General features: G+C 39.7%; 1 protein-coding gene across 3 annotated transcripts in view; it reads left to right on the forward strand.

Moving 5' to 3' along the window:
- The window catches only part of FSTL5 (follistatin like 5), a 627,705-nt gene that overhangs the window by 197,664 nt on the left and 413,225 nt on the right, over positions 1-16,816 (forward strand). For all 3 annotated transcript variants that reach the window (XM_019481445.2, XM_019481443.2, XM_019481444.2), the window contains exon 4: positions 12,540-12,788. In XM_019481445.2, coding sequence (XP_019336990.1) covers positions 12,540-12,788 — 249 coding nt within the window. The remainder of the gene's footprint in view (positions 1-12,539; positions 12,789-16,816) is intronic.

A 16,816-nucleotide genomic window follows, 5' to 3' on the forward strand; every position in this document is an offset into this window, starting at 1 on the left:
TAGGTTGCCAAATGAATCTTGATTACTAAAGCCTTCAGTGTTTGGATACTGACTTTTCTACCATTCAGCCCACTCAAATTCTCCTTCTGAAATAAACTTTTCTAGTCCTAATTCTTGGGGTCAGCACTTCTTGGGGTCTTGCTGCAGTTAAACAAACTCATAATTTGTTGCAGGAAAATGTGACATAGAAAGACTGAGGGCAAAGAAGAAAGAGTATAATTTTGTGGGGGAATGTGGAATTCCAAATTTTTTCATTTTATCTAGAGCATGAATGCACTGAAAAGTGTTTTGGACAAGACAAAATTACAAAAACCTACATATATTCATATAATACATAAAACTCCAGTAATGTTCATGTTTTTAACGGAGCGTAATAAACTCAGAAAGTACATATTTGAAACTGAGAAAAATATACAAAACGAAAATCCTCAGAATACCAGAGTAGATGCATGTTTAGAATATATTCAGAAATAACGGAACAAAACCAGAATAAAGAACAAGAGCTTTAGGAATGTTAAATGAGCTGATGCTTGGGAAATAAACATTTTTCATTCTTCTTTTCAAAATCTATTTCATTTTAAGAAGCTTTTTATTAAGTACCATCCATAGAATAAAAGACGCACTTTACCAGAAAAAGGAGGTATAAGTTTTATTTTCTTTTAATTGGCTAAATATTTCTTTTTTCCCTAAAGTGGCAGTTTTTAATTGCCAATGAACCCAAGTAACACAGAGTCTTGTGTCAATAGATGAATGTCCTCTGAAGATCGAAGATTAGAGATTATTCTTTCTCCCGCCTGTATTTGTCATGAACTTTATAGCTGTAAAGATGTAGTGATTAAACAGAAGATTTAATAGCTGGAAAATGGGCTATAATTTTTTAAAGATGTATGCCAGTTGCAAGTAAATTAAATGTAAATGTAGCACAGTTAAATATTTCCTATCATTTAATCATTTTGGAGGGAAATATATGTGCACATATATATGTGCACACACAGACACACCTGTCAACATTTTTATTTATTTATGTATAAAAACATTCCTAGCCATTGCAGTGGGGAGAAAGATGTGGACTGGATGGGCACATGCAGACAAGAGCACACGCTTGTTTCTCCCTGGGAACAAATAGCAGGGTTGCACAGTTGTGCCGCTGCTACTTTTCCACAGGGAATGTCCCTGAATGCGCACTCTGGCATGTGGCAGATTGCCCTAGGTAAGGTAGGGGAGGCTGCAGCCAGCATTTGGGCTGTTCCCAGCAGCCTTACCTTGGTCCTTACCTTGGTCTTGCAAGTCTCCTGGGGCTGCAGCAGTAGCACTTGTTGATCCTAAATAGTGTTGATTTCCTTTCCCAACGTCTGCCATGATTTGGTGTCATGACTTCTAATAATCCTTCTTTTCTTAGTAGCTTTTGGAAGGGCTGCTTTGATTGGGGTAGGAATAGAACAAGAGAGGAGATTTTTCCTTTTGGGAACAGTTTCAAGTGTTGGATCCAAAGTAGATTTTTTTTTCCAAATTATGTATTGATGCCTAGACATTTACCATTGATGATAAAGTGATAGGAAATATTGAACTGTGCTACATTTTACATTTCACTTGGTACTTGCAAGACTAGTAGAAACTGCCCATGGCCAGATATAGATTTCAAAAAGGGGGCTTTGAGCATTGGGGTGTGGCTGCAGCTATGAACCCCTTCCTCCCGTGGGCAGATCACACTTTGTCAACATCTGCCAGGGACTTTGAGTCCCTTAAGCAGATATGACTCCCTCATCCCTCCACCCCATTATCCCACTCTGGCCAGCCATTCCCCTCTAGGACACAGTGGCACCTCCATTCCCCTCCATTTTCCTCTTCCCTCCTCTCCTGCTGGAGTTGCCTCAGGGTATAGGAAGGAAACATGTGCCTGCTGCTTATCCAGGATTGGGTAAGCCCCAGAGCCATTCCTGCCCTGCTCTAGGGATGCAGGGAGCAGCTGCAAGGGGTACCAGGTTTATCCAGGGATAGTGGCAGTGGTGGATTCCCCACCCCTTCCAGTGTGTCCTCTTTGACCAGTCTCCCTGTGTCTTGCCATACCTCCTCCACTGGCCATGTGTAGGTGGTACAAGTTGGGGACTACCTACTGATTTTTCCCATCCCTGACCCAGCCCATCCCAGTCCAGCACTTGGCATAGCTGTTTTCCACAGCTAGAGGCCCTGGGCTACTAGGAAAACATAATGCAGGGACCAGGGTCCCACCAGCTGCTACTGTTGCCTGTACAGGAGTAACTCCCAGCAGCCTCTGGCTGGAGTGGGGCACAAGCATCCTGAGACTTTCCCTTACCTCTGTGGTGGAAAGCAGCATTGATGGGCAGGTATCCCCCCCTCCCCCGGACCCTCACCTCCCCTCACCTATCCCCTTCCTCATGTGCTTCCTGCTTGGTTCCCTCTTTGAAGGGAGTTTTAATTATGATTGTACCACTTTGAGCCCCCTAAATCTGCACTTTAAACTATCTTCTATCCTAGAACATGAGTAATGGGTTCAGTTCCTTGGCATTTACCCTGTGGTTGTTACCCACATACCAAACTTGAACAGAACTTATTTTTGAATTGTTAAATGTATTCCAAATGAGACTAGTTTTAACTTACCTTATGAACTGAAATTGTAGTGTTCTTTTATGTCCTGAAATATTGCTAAATGTCCTGTAGCATCTGATTAAGATGGGAGCTAATTTCATGTATATTATAGTATCCTTTCTTTTTCTTTCTTTTTTTTTTTTTTTGTTTAAATGGATACAATGTTTTTTTTGGAATTTGTCAGAATGTATACATATCATTATTACTTAATGCAGGGGTGGGCAAAATATGACCCATGGGTTGGATTTGCCTGCCAAATGATTTTATCTGGTCTATGGCTGGTCCCTTGGCCCTGCCTGGTCCAGGCATAGGGAGGAGCCTTGGACATGGTGTGTGCACCCAGTGTCACCACCCCCAGATAGGTTGCAGGGCTGTGGTAGTGCAGCAGCTGGACTCTGTGCACAGCGACTCCTAGCTGCTGCTGCCAGTATTGCTGCTACACCCAGCCCCATTGGCCAGGCATCTTGGCACATCCACCCCATGCCCACTGCCAGGGACTTGGATTGAGTGGGAAGGTGGGCTGGTTAGCTGTGAAATATTCTGAAGTATGGATGCCCACTGAAATCTGTCACCATTCTCTGACTGCTCCAGGGTGGTATGCAAGCAGTGGTTCTCAGTAATGGATCCCTTTGTGGTTAAAATGCGAGTTAAGTAAGACTGTGTCATTGCTCCAACACTCTTCTCAATATTCATTGCCATGATGTTATATCTGACCCCAATAAGCTTGCAGCCAGAGTAAAGCTAAACTACCAAATGGATGGTAAGCTATTTAACCGTACCCAGCTCTGAGCCAAAACCAAGACCACCCCAACCATTTTCATTCAGCTCTAGTACGCTGATGATGTAGTGTGATCTCACTCAGAAGCACACTTTCAGACAATCGTCAACACCTTTACTGAGGCTTTCAAGAAAATGGGACTGATATGTATCATTTGGAAGACTAAGGTCCTCCACCAGTGAGCTTCTAATGAACAGTCACCAGGTCCAGTAATCCAGATCTATGGTGAGACTCTGGAGAACGTTAAGAATTTCCTGTACCTCAGAAGGCTGACATCAATGAAGAAATTCAGCATCACCTCAAATATGCAAGTGCGGCCTTTGGATGCCTGAAGAATTGGGTGTTCAAACATCATAATATCAGATCCAAAACCAAGCTCATGGTTTTTCAAGCAGTTATGGGCTGTGTGTAGACAAAACAAGGGCATGTGTGCACAACACTTTAAAGCTGGTTAAATTCTTTTGCACCATTATAATGGTGTTAGTGTTTGCACACATCAGCAGCATATTGCACAGTAATTCCAGCAACTGTAGCAAATTTGGCAGCGTAATGCACCTTAAATGACTTGGGATGCAGCAAACTAAAACTTCTCTGAGGAGTGAAGTACTGGGATCTGTGTAGGTCAGGGGCTTTGCAAGAAGCCAATGCAGGCAGCCTGGCAGCAGCCTGGGAAGGCAGGTTCCACCCAAGGGGAAAAAATAAGCAGTGATCTTTTTTTTTTTTTCCTGAAGCCTGCTTCCCTGAGTTGTGCGGGGGCCTGGTGCTTCCCTCTGTGGCTGTGATGCTCCCCAGGACTGTTCGAGCTGAGTGCCTTGGGTGGGTGCCACCTGGGGGACAGGCAGCTGCTACTGTTGTGGAGGGAAGCACCAGCCCCGCCCTGCAGCACAGAGACTACTCCACCCACCAGCTGCTTGCCCTCCTCTCTCTGCTGCCGGAGAGGCAGATAAGTGGGTGTGTGCATGACATGGGGGTTTAAAGGGTCCTAAATTGAAGCTGTGTTTTTAAAAACACCCCCATTTCATCTACACATGTCCATGATCCGCACCTTGTTGTATGGAGCTGAGTCATGGCCAATATACAGGAGACATGTAAAGTTGTTGAAGTACCATCAATACTGCTTGTGGAATATCCTCTGAATCCAATGGGAAGAGAGATACGCCAATATTAGCATCTGCCTACAAGCAAACATCATGAGTATTGAGGCAGTGATCATCCGGCATCAACTTTATTGGGCTGTCCGTGTCATCTGGATGTCTGACTCCAAACTCTCAAAGCAAGTTTTATTTTCCCAGCTCAACCAAGACACATACTGAAGAGAAGGGCAGAGAAAGCGCTTCAGGGACATCCTCAAGGCCAACTTAAAAAAAAATGCAACATCAATGTGTAGTCATGGGAGACTATCAGCCAGGACCCCTCCAAATGGAGGAAGAGTCTGCTGCAGGGATCTCAGTATTTGAAACTTCATGATGACAACAACAGGAGATGGAAAAGAGGGAGTGGCAGAAACAGTGTGTCATGGACCAAATAAAAAATCCAGCGCCATCAACCCCACACAGAAACACATGCTCCATATAGTTTATTTCTGCAATCAAATTAAATATCTCATATTCATGCAATGTGGCCCAGATGCACTTCTCATACATTTTTGCTAATGATTGATACATAAAGCTATATATTCTATTCTTTTAGCACTCATGCATTCTCAGGGATTATTCAGTTATAGCTGTCAGCTGTGTCCAGTTTTACTTTTAGAGCAGAAGTACATGCTTTGGGGATGATATGCCCCCTGTCATCATCTCCTGGTGCGTGGAGGGTGAAGACTGACTATCACACCAATCCATAAAGGCTTGCTTTGTCATGCAGTGGTTCTGATACTTTGTCTCTGAGTTCTACTGCTCTATACTAGTTGTCTTGTGCCAGTGTTCCTGAGAATCTGTAGCAGTAGCTATGTGCAACAACATGTCTCAATTCTGCTGTGACATTATTCAGCAAAAGTTACTCCACTCCAGGACCCATCACTACCTTCTGAGGGTCAGAAATTGTTGATGAATCAATTGTCTCTACTTGTGCCTTGCTGCAAATACTAGAGGTGCACTGCCACATTAGTCCATATTGTATTGGCACCAATAAAAAGAAAATTAAAATTATGGGTAATTGGCTTTTTTTTGCCTGATGTGGCTAATAATTTCACCAAAAAATGTTGCATGCATGTGTGCAGCCTCAGCATGCATGTGGCCAGGAATGTAGCTCAGCAACTCGTAAAGCAGCAGGCTAGAGCCTTAGAAACCTAGCCTTAAAACTAGGTAACTGTAGTGCCATGTATGGATGCTGCTGCCAGGGTAACTGAGTGGATATTTGGTCATGTAGGCTGAATCCTAAAGCTAAGGAGGCCCAACGTTTGAATTTGAGCTACTAACATCTCTGTCCGCCTTCCCTACTCAGAGATGTGTTAGGAAATGTGCAGCAAGAAATATTCTTGAAGGACTGTGGTTCCTCAAATTGGTTATTTGCTATTGCTTTCATTAGGTTACTTTATTACCAACTTTAGATACAACTTCTAGAATCTTCCTTTTTTTCCCCAAGCACTTGCATGCCAAAATGTCAAATAACCAAACATATAGCAGTATGGAATAAAGTATAAATAGAACATAAATGCAATTACTTTCTGGTGCATAGAAGCCAAGGGAAAGTCAGTAGCTAGGACTAGAACAGACAAACCTGTGGAATTATGGAATTGCATTTGATGTCTATACAATCCTAAAATCTGTTATCCATATTTCAGTACATCCACCCTTGCTGTAAACATGGTGAGTCAGAGTCTCCTTAACGTGAGACTTAGGCTTTTACCCGTGCTTTCAGCTATGCAAGCCAGTTCAGACTTGTGGATTTAAAGTACATAAATAAAAGACTTGGTAAACCTTAGAGTGCAGATGGTGTCTTTTGAATCAGATTCATCCTCAGGGTCTATCTCTCTCCCCTCCCTTCCACCCCTCTTAAGCTGATTTGTGCTCAAGTTCTGCAGATATTCCTTTCAAACTGTATAGGCTTAGAACTTCTCCATGATTCTATCTAAGCACAATTAACTAAATGAATAATGGACTTTTACTTCTGGCACTACCTGCTTTCCTTGTGTTAGACCAGTTTAATTCAATTTATAAAGCTGAGTGTGATAATATTTCATATACATATCTTCTGTATTCAGTGTCCTGCGCTTGAAAATGGCAGTGGGGGTACTTTAACTAAAACTCATCAAATGAGCTTTAGTTAGTGCTCCTACCACCATTTTGAAGTGCAGGGATGCTGAATGCTAGGGCTGTGCAAAGCTTCGGTTGCTGATTCAATTCGGTGGAGATTCGGCTCAAATTGGTGACCAAATCTCTGAATCCAGATCGAATCAGGAGACCCTTTAATCTATCCAAATCAAATTGGAACCCTATAAATTGATTTGGAGAGATTCAACGATTTAGACGTACACGCAGCTTTATATGTTTTTTCTACATACCTCAAGGTACCAGGCAGCTTGTGAATGCTGAGATGGTGAGGCAGATAGAGCATCCCACAGGAGTGTGGTGAGGTCCCTAGCACACTAGGCGGTGGACCCAGAAGTAGACCAGAAGCACTTCCAGTCCACTTCCGGGTCTGCCGCTGAGCATGCGAGGGCCCCCCCACCACGCTTCTGTGGGATACTCCATCCACCCCACCATCTCAGCGTTCACGAGCCATGCCTGGTACTTCGAGGTATGTAGAAAAAACATTTAAAGCTGTGTCTATGGCCGAATTGCTGATTTGATGCCAATTCAGAGAATCTTCAGATTCGGATTTGGTCAAATCAAATCTAGACAGTGACCCAAATCAACAAATCGAATCACTGTCCCCTGAACTGAGCCAAATTTGAATCAAATACGGCCCACTTTGCACACCCCTACTCAGTGCACATGATGCCAAGGCTGCTGAAGTGTGCTAGTTAGCATGCTCCACCAGATTTATTTAATTGAATCTGCCCTGATGCATTCTATTTAGAATCTGTCTGGGTAGATGTTGGGCACATATATAGGTGCTATATGGCTAAGTAGATGGAGGAGGAGCTACTGATATATGCTTACAACTTTCTACCATCAGATTTGGTTGAACAATCTATGTGTTGATGTCTTTAGCATCAAGATGTCAGTACTGTTATCTAATGCTGTAATTGCCCTTATTGAAGAGAATTAAAAAAGCTGGGATCCCTTGCATTCAATTATTTATGTTTTCATAGTACATTCTTTTGCTTTTGATGCATATGTTTCTCACTGAATGAAACAAATAGTATGAGATATGTTCAGGGGGAGAGCTTGGCTAACTATATTTAAAAGTAGTACTTTTTTTTCTCTTGGCTTTAGTCATGCTACTAGTATCTTGCTTATCTCAGGACAAAAGGATCTTTCTAAAAAGATTGTATATGCCTTGCATCTTGCTAATGTTAGGATTTTATCCAGCACACGGAAGCTCATGGCAAGGAATTTATTTTCTGTGATACAGGTTCAAGGTTTTTTCTTGCTATATGCTACCGTAAGCTGTATTGGTATTGTCGCAATTCTTAATTTTATTTTTATTTTTTGCAACAGATTTCTTTTTAAATAATATGCTTTATCTTGTTTCTATCCCCTTATTTTAATTTAACTGTAGTTGTTTATATTTTGTTTACATTTTCAGCCATTTTCATTTATAGAGTTAGGTTTATAAACATCATATTATCTTTATTTTAAAAGTGCAGGTGATATTTTTCTTTTGCCTTATATATGCCTTTGGTAAACAAGTCAGAAACTTTTCATTTTAGGAATAAATTTGCAACCATCTTTTAAAAATAAACTATTTCACAGTGCATAAGCTTGAAAACCTGTATATTCATAGTGTAATCATGGAATATACTAGAAAATGTGTCCTCGGTTCAGAAATTCAAAACTGTTTGCTGTAGTCTCTGAATATGCTGAGGTCACTGAGGAGTAAGTGAATTTTAGGTAAAAGCTGAGGGTGACAGATGCAATTCTGTCCTTATCCATGTCAATAGAAATCTTGAAAGTGACCAGGATTGTGTGGGTAATGATCTATATAAATACACATATGGTATCAGAATATTTATGGTTTAATGTTATAAAGCAGTCAGAAATTGATTAAAAGGTCATTCACAGCAAACAAATATAAGTTTCATTAGGACAGAAAGCTTGTTTATTTATTGACTTGTAGAACTATTACTCCTGTCACCTAGCCGTATATAGTAGATATTGATACACATTATGTAAATCACTTCCCTACACCCTAATATAACTGTTTAGTTGGCATTTTGCATTCAGGAACCAGATTCAATTACAGTACTAAAATGAAATCCCAAGTGAAGTCTCAAAACAGTCTCGACTTGCATAGCAGTATACATTGTTAAGTCTCTACACATACTAATAATTCAGAACAGTTGTCAGTCTCTGATCTTTATCTCCCAATTCAGAAAGCAGAAATAATAATGATTTATAGACTTTGGCCTCAAACTACAACAATTCTATCACTTCCTGGGAGTCCCATAATTTTGTAATGTGTGTACATGACCTGTGCCATAAAGTACTCTCAGATGTTGAATGAGTCTACTTTGAGGTTGTTAATAATATAAGGAAGTTGGATTTACATGAACTTTTATCATTTAATGTCTAATACTTAGTACTAGCTTGTTGGTATATTGAGTAAAATATTTTCAGAAGCACCTAGGGATGTAGGAGTGTAAATCCAATGCTTCTAAACAAATTGAGTGCTTTTGGAAATGTTACTTACTAAAACCAGTCTTACCAGTCTGTTTCCATGTATGCTGACTATGAGTTTAATGAACAAATGCATCAGGTATGTTACACATTAAAAGCATTTCCATGTGATCTTTAACTTTTGCTCTCAAAGCTGTAAGGATAATAATAATGAAAAGGATCTGAGTTAATCAAAATGGGCACCTATACACGTGTCTGATGCCTGCTCTGACCCATTGTAATTAGAACACATCAGAGCAGACTTAACTAATTAGCACACTCCAGCAGCCTTGGCATCACATGTATTAAGTATCCCCAAACTTCAAAATGGTAGTAGGGGTGCTTTAACTAAAGCTCATTCAATGACTTACTCTTCTAGGGCCTAATAAGAGAGTTATAAGAAATGATAAAGACTATTTTTGGATACTGAAATAAGTGGATACTTTCACAGAAATGGAATGTGCATTTAAAAATAATTCTTATGTTTACACGCTTACTTTTTGCAGTAGGTTTTTCATTTAATGCTACTGAAAGCAACATTAATTATGGTACTTTCCCCCTTTCCCTCTTCTCCCCGCTCCCTCCCCACCACTTTTTTTTTTTTTACTAGGGGAGCATTGGCTGGAAGCAGAGTTTAGCTTGACTGTGGAAAGGGGCCAAGAGAGTCACAAAGGAGAGAAGAGACAAAACAGGGGCAGGACAATACATTTGTTATGGGAAGAGGAGAGAACCTAAGAGAATAATACTAGAAAATGTTATGGGCCTTTTCTAATAGGGCCTTTGTACACACCACAAAATTGGCCTTTAAAGCAGCTTAAATGCCCTTTTGCACTGCTTTATTGGCATTGCTGTTCACAGGCTTGGTGATGTATTCCTCTTTAAATGGCTTTGGTACATAGCAGGATAAAATGCCTCCAAAGTGTTTTAGTTTGCTACCTTACAAAATGCAGCAATGCATAGGGCACTGGAAGCCAATGTGCTTGAGGCTTGCTAGGCCCCGCGCAGCTCAGAGGCTGTGGGACCTGGCAGCAGCCCACATAGTCAAAAAAAAAGTGAAAAAAAAGTGGTGAGCCTGATCATCTTTTTTTTTTTTTTTTTTTTTTTTCTTTTCTCCCCACCCTGAAGCTTGCCTGCCAGCCTGAGCTGTGTGAGAGCCTGGTGCTTTCCTCCACAGCTGCAGGGGGGCTGGTGCTTCCCTCCATGGCTGTGGAGCCCCCCGGGAGTGCCCAGGCCAGGTGCTAGCAGGCAGGTGCTGCCTGGTGGGGCCCTGTAAAGCTCAATAACTGCTTGGACCACTGACAGCTCTCCCCCCGCCCCCAGTTTAGTTCAGTTTAATTCTCCCTAAATTGAAGTGGTGTTTTTAAAAACCCAACTTTTCAATTTAGAGAGAACTAAACTGAATTAAACCCCCATGGTATGTACAAGTGGTCAGACACAGTTGTTGGGTCCGTCCCCCCCCCCCTTTATTCAACAGTTTTGTTGACTAGTTTGCATCTTTTAGTACCTCAATAATGTGGATGGCAATTTTGGTTTCATTTTGTAGGTGAAAGAGCAACTCCTCTTGGCTTCTGATATTTGTTTTGGGATTTTGTACATATTTATATAATAAGCCAGTCTACTAATATGCAATATTCTTTTACAAACAAAAATCTTGCAAGAGTTGGAATGATTTAGTGTGGAAATACATCTTTTCCAAAGAGTAAATTATGTAATGGTACTGGATGCTGCTCTTCTAGAAATTCATTTAGTATATAATGACAACTGAATGTATACATAAGCATGATAATCAGATTAAATTGATTTAATCTCAGCTGAACTATGTTCCACATTAGTCATGGATAATTATTGTCAGGAAGGACATGTTCTCACCATTCATTTTACATCACACAAGTATCCTTTTGGATCTTACATATTAATTATGTTTAATTGTACTGAAGTTGCTTAGAATCTGTGCATATTGGATGTGATGTAAAACAGGAAATTAATTCCTAGAAAATAATTAATTTACTAGTGCAACTAGTTTAACTGGTATTCCCAAAGCTTACAATTCAAATTTGATGTTATACTGTAAATATTCTCTGTATTCAGTGTTTGCTCCTTCACTGATTAGCTGAGACGTTTCATAAAGTTAGTCACAGTTTTTCCTTTTGTAGCTACAGATTGATTTCTCCAGTTTTGTTTTGTAAAGTTAAGGTGAACTTAACCATTTAAGGTGAACTTAACCATTTAGTTCCAGTAGAGTTGTAATAATGAGACTACTCAATCAACATTAAATATTACTGTATTTTAAAAAAATAGCCTGTATATATGAACCTTGTTTTCTGTGTAGGAAAAAGTATTGACCTTTTCTTTCCTTTTTGTAGAGACATTAAAGAAGAGTGACCTTTCTAGCTATCTAATTGATACAAGTATTTAAATCCCTGAATCTCAATCAGGGTGCCAGAGGATGCCTTTAATAGTGCCATGTGGTGCTGTACAATATTAGTACTTTATCTTCTGAATCATAAGTAGGTGTTACACACTTAAAACCCAGTAATTGCAAGTAGGAATCCATAGTGTCAAAAACATTCTGATCTGTTGTGGTCTTCCTGAGTTCATTGTAAGAGAAGAATTGCTTTATTATTTTTCCATAGTCAAAAAACTAGTGAAATCTCAGAGCATTTTCTGAGGGGGACCTTGAGTCTAACAAGGTTGAGAACTACCGATTTAGATGGATAGTATCAGTAACAGTTATTAAAATTCTCTACTGTGGCTCAAACTGAGAAAATGAAAAAATGGGCTCGTAAACATAAGAGTAAGAGATGACTTAAAAGTGTATGTAAGAGACATTCTGCAAACTAATTGTAGACTACAAATAATTGTTTTGGAAACTGGCAAAAATCCTTTCTTCCCAAGGTTTCTTGATGAAATAGAAAAGATTGCACTAGAATTTAAAATTGGAAACATCTTCCAGTTTTGATCTACTTAATAAGAACTGCAGATTAGTTTTACAATATCATCATTTTATACTTCACTGTCATGTATACTGACTGCCTCAACTTTTAGTGATTGTATTTGCTAAACTCCTGGGGTATTTTTAAGGAAGTCTGGGGAGAAGAGGTGAAAGAAGGTCTTGTTTGCTTTTTCTACAGTAGAATGTTACTTTTATAACAGACTTTTTTTAATCCTCCTTCCAAATGTGCATACAGTGTTAAAGGATACAGAAAAAAATGACTTTGCAACTTAAGATGATCTGAAATAAAATAATGCTAATCTAAATTATACTATAGAAATTTACATGAGGCTCTTAGAGCTCCTACTTCATCTTTATTATACCTGTCCTGAAGGTCTTATATTGTCCTGGTGTTCAGACGTTATATAATTTTACTTCATTTAATATTTCCTCCCCTCAGGTTACATGGGTCAGGATGGACCTCTTGGATCTTGTGAAAATAAATACTGCGGTCTGGGTAGACATTGTGTTGTCAATGGAGAAACTGGCCAAGCTGAATGTGTGTGCATGGAACATTGCAAGCCTCACTACAAACCTGTATGTGGTTCTGATGGAGAATTCTATGAAAACCATTGTGAAGTTCACAGGGCTGCTTGCCTGAAAAAGAAAAAGATTACCATCGTTCACAATGAAGACTGCTTCTTCAAAGGTAAGTATGGTTGGACAAATTCTAGAATACTCTTGTCTTATGCTGCAGATTCTGAAAAAATGTGGTTAAAGCAGTGGTATTCCACCTTCTGGCCCTGTGGTCCAAACAAGTGGCATGGGGCCAGATCCAGCATGGGGTCAGTTCACAGACGTGACTTTGCATGCTAGATCTGGCCACAGGGTATGTTAATTGCCACAGCTCTGGAAAAGTTAATTGCCATGGCAATTAATCTTACCACCACTCTGTCACCAAATTTCTAGGCCTTTGGGGAACCTGACAGGCCAGGTGACATGGCCGTGCAGACTGGAAGTTGAGTACCATTGAATTTAAAGTACTAAAGAAACTGCACCGACTGCACTGTGAAGAAGTGATGCAAAAAGTTGATTTGACAAGTATCTCACTCTAGAGATTTCATACAGCTATTTTTTCTCATTTTATTCAGTATCTGAATAGGGTCCATATAAACCTGGAAAGTAAATTGTGGCTCTGGGACCAGTCCACCCAAAGAGCTGTAAAGCATGGCTGATGAGCATACTTACCTTACACATTGGGGCAGCCACTTCATGTTAACTTATTTTCCTGAATCACTGACATTAAATTACAAGCTTAAATTTCATTGTGGTGCCACAGAGCCTCAGACTGTGCCATGCAGCATTATTGTGTAGTTGGATTCTAAGAATTGTGGTCATGGTGAATGAGAAATGTAACTTCTGCTAGCCACATGGTATTAGAATAAAGATAACTTTTATAACTTGCTCTGTTTTATTTAATTTAAATGGAGGTCTTGGAATACTGCCAAATACAGTACTTGATTTTAAACAGTGTTTTATGTGCACCTATTGAATGTATACCTTTCTCCTCCCCCCCCCCACTTTCTGAATTTGACATTTTCTATCAGTTATTTAGTGAAACAAATGGAAAGACAAATAAATGGCTTCAAGTAAAGCCACTCTTAACAGGCTTGACTAGGAGGAATTGGTTTGTATTCTTTTTTTAATGACTGTCTTGTTTCATTAACGATTATTCAAGAAGTTTTAGAGATGGCCACCCCCTGCCCCCAATGTGTGTGGAGGAAGTCCACTAAAAAAGTAGAAAAAGAGTTCTGCTTGACATAAAACAGTATGTTTAAGCAACATCTATCAAATCAAATAAAAATGAATATTAAGGAATAAAAACAGGAATTTCTGAAAAAAATATAAAGAGGAAGTTTCTAGGTGTTCTGGGGAGATTGTATGTATGAATTACTTGCATTATAGTATAAATGCAGATATAGTTGTGAGAAAGCTGCAGGTTTAAGACAATGTTGTTTTTGAAGTGGCAAACTTTATTCATTTTAACATTTCAGATGCATTTATCCTAGTTGTTGTTATGTATGTAGAAATATTGTAAGACATTGTTTTGCTAATTAAAATAAAGAGCTAATGTGAAGGAGGGGGAGACCACCAAAATTCATGTTCTGTAGTGTAGCCCTGATTTAGATAAAGTAATTTTTGCATTATACACTTGGATCCACACATTTAGGCTTTATCAGAATGACTGTGGGAGAGAGAAAGTTCTGAAGTGAGGGCTCTTCAACATGTTGGGGTTATTTTTACAAATGTGGAGATTTAATTTGTGCATCTGTCATAGATGTAATATAACTCAGTGGCCTATGCCTTTTGTTTAATATTAAATTGACTGAAATTAACACTTTGGCTTCTATAGTTAGTTGCACACTGACTTCAAAGTGATTTCAAGTGAGATACGCTGGCAGAATTTGGCAATCCTTGTTTTTACTTTACCTTGTGTTAGTTTCAAGGGGCCATATACTATTCTTTTCTTCTTTTTTCTTTTATCCCTAGAGCAGGCTGGCCCTTTATTCATTTTTTCTATGAATTTCCAAGTCAGTATAACTTCTTTCTAATGAGCACAGTTTCTTCCCAATCTGACATAGTCCATCTGTTAAAAAATGTAATTTACTCGTTCAACATTTAAAATTGCAGCCTGAGCATGAATACAGATCCAAAGACAAAATAAAGAAGGAATCTCACCTTTTATAAGGAAGCATGTTATCTGGGCAACTTCTTTGCATTGATTGACATATAGGAGTAAAAGTCTGACAAGCAAATATTCTGTGTACCTCAATTAGCATCACAAATAATAATAGCTTAGGAATATAATTGTTAATTTTGTGGTTTAATAATTTACAAATTAACCTCAAAGTGCTCTGAGCTCTGGCATAATGATTTGGAAACTGATTTTTGAGTGGAATCACTTGGGAAAAGCATGGATGTTCCACTTAATGCGTGTTAGGTTCGCAGCTGTAACAGAACGGATGTACATGGCACATAAATCACTTAAAAAATGGTGGATCCCACTCTTAAGCTAATTCTGCATGGATGTGTACTAATTTAAAGCACTTTCTGTTAGAGTGCTTTATCGAACGTCTGTGCCTGATCCCATTGAGGGTTAACTTAAGAGTTCAATTGCTGCCATCTCGTGTGGTATTGTGCAGGGACATTTGATTTATCCAAGTGCTGGGATGGCCCATTGACTTGAGTCAGTGACAACCTCTGATCCCAGCCCCAGGCATAGCCTGTCAAGGGAAATGGTTTGAGTGCCAGTATTTAAGTTACCATTTAATAATGCTCTACCATTTTCTAAAATGATAAGTTTTCAGATGTCTCTCTCATTTCTGTTTGTGATATAAATATTTTGCCTTTAAAGCAGTTGATTGGGGTTGGGTTTTTTTGTGGGGGGTTGCATTGGCTGACATGTTGTATGGGTCTTCTAAGTGAAGTGACTACAGGATAAAAAAACAGTGAGTTCTTTTCACTCTTGTGTCTTTGATAAAGCGTGCTCTAAAATGGTCATGAGGAAATTCATTTTTGTCTTGCTTTTGGCACCATCTTCTTCTATTATCTTTCCCATAACAAATGCAATAATGCATACATCTCTCTCACTCTCTTCCCTCCCCGTCCCCACATGTTAACATGTAAGCACATTAATCTGAAGAGCAATGACAATGCTTCTTCTGTTAGTCCATGTTGACATGGATTAGACAGTCAATATATTGTCTATTTTAAACTTAAAACAACAGCAACTTTTTGTATGATAATGACATTTTTCTTACCATTCCTTACTGGTATATCTGTGGAGCAACTGGATCTGCATCAGCAATTAAGGAAAAAAAATCTACACTGAGGATTTTGTCAGATTCTACTTATAAATCTATATAAATTCTCAATACATTGAGTTCCATCTGATATGGGGAGACAGATGTACTCTTTCTTCTCAAAGTAATCTCTGTGAAAAACCCAGAAATTAGGATCATATTACTTGCAAGTATTTTCTGAGCCAGGAAGAGTAAGCTATAGACTGCAGTATCCTATCAATGTCAAATAAAAAAGTACTGCTGTCACTGTTTGAGATGGGATCAACTGTCACAATATGTGCATATTTAAAAAAAAAAACAATGTTAATTATTTATGTACGACTAAATTATGGTGTGTCCTTGGAATATTAACAATAACTGATCTGTTCCCAAAGTTCTTGCATTTTTTAAGAATGGACTAAAGCAGGGTTCAGCAACCCATGAGCCAGATCCAGCTCCTGGAGCCCCCACATCCAGTCTGTGGATCTGTCAGGCTTTTTTATGTTCATGTACTTTCTGTCTATGTCCATGCCATTACCACTTCTGTCTCCTCATCCCCTCCCCCAGGCTGCAACACGACTGCAACTTCCAGCTGGAAGGGAGCTTCACTGGGGTCAGGGACTGTATCAATACCTCTGCTGCCTCTCTCAGCCCCTTCCTCAAGGCTGTGGTGCAAGCACAGCTTCCAGCCAGAGCAGAGTTGTACCAAGAGCTCAGCTTGATGGGGGTGGGAGTGGGGGGAAGGGCAGCAGCAGGGAGAAGGAGCACCAATATGGAAGCAGCTGCCAGCTGCCCAGCCCCACTGCAGCTTTGCTCACACCGCAGCCCAGGAGCACAGGGTTAGGAGAAGCAGTGGCTTCTCCCAGCTGCATGGTTTCGGCAGAGAATCAGGGAA

Source organism: Alligator mississippiensis, chromosome 2, assembly GCF_030867095.1.
Source record: "Alligator mississippiensis isolate rAllMis1 chromosome 2, rAllMis1, whole genome shotgun sequence".
NCBI lineage: Eukaryota > Metazoa > Chordata > Crocodylia > Alligatoridae > Alligator > Alligator mississippiensis.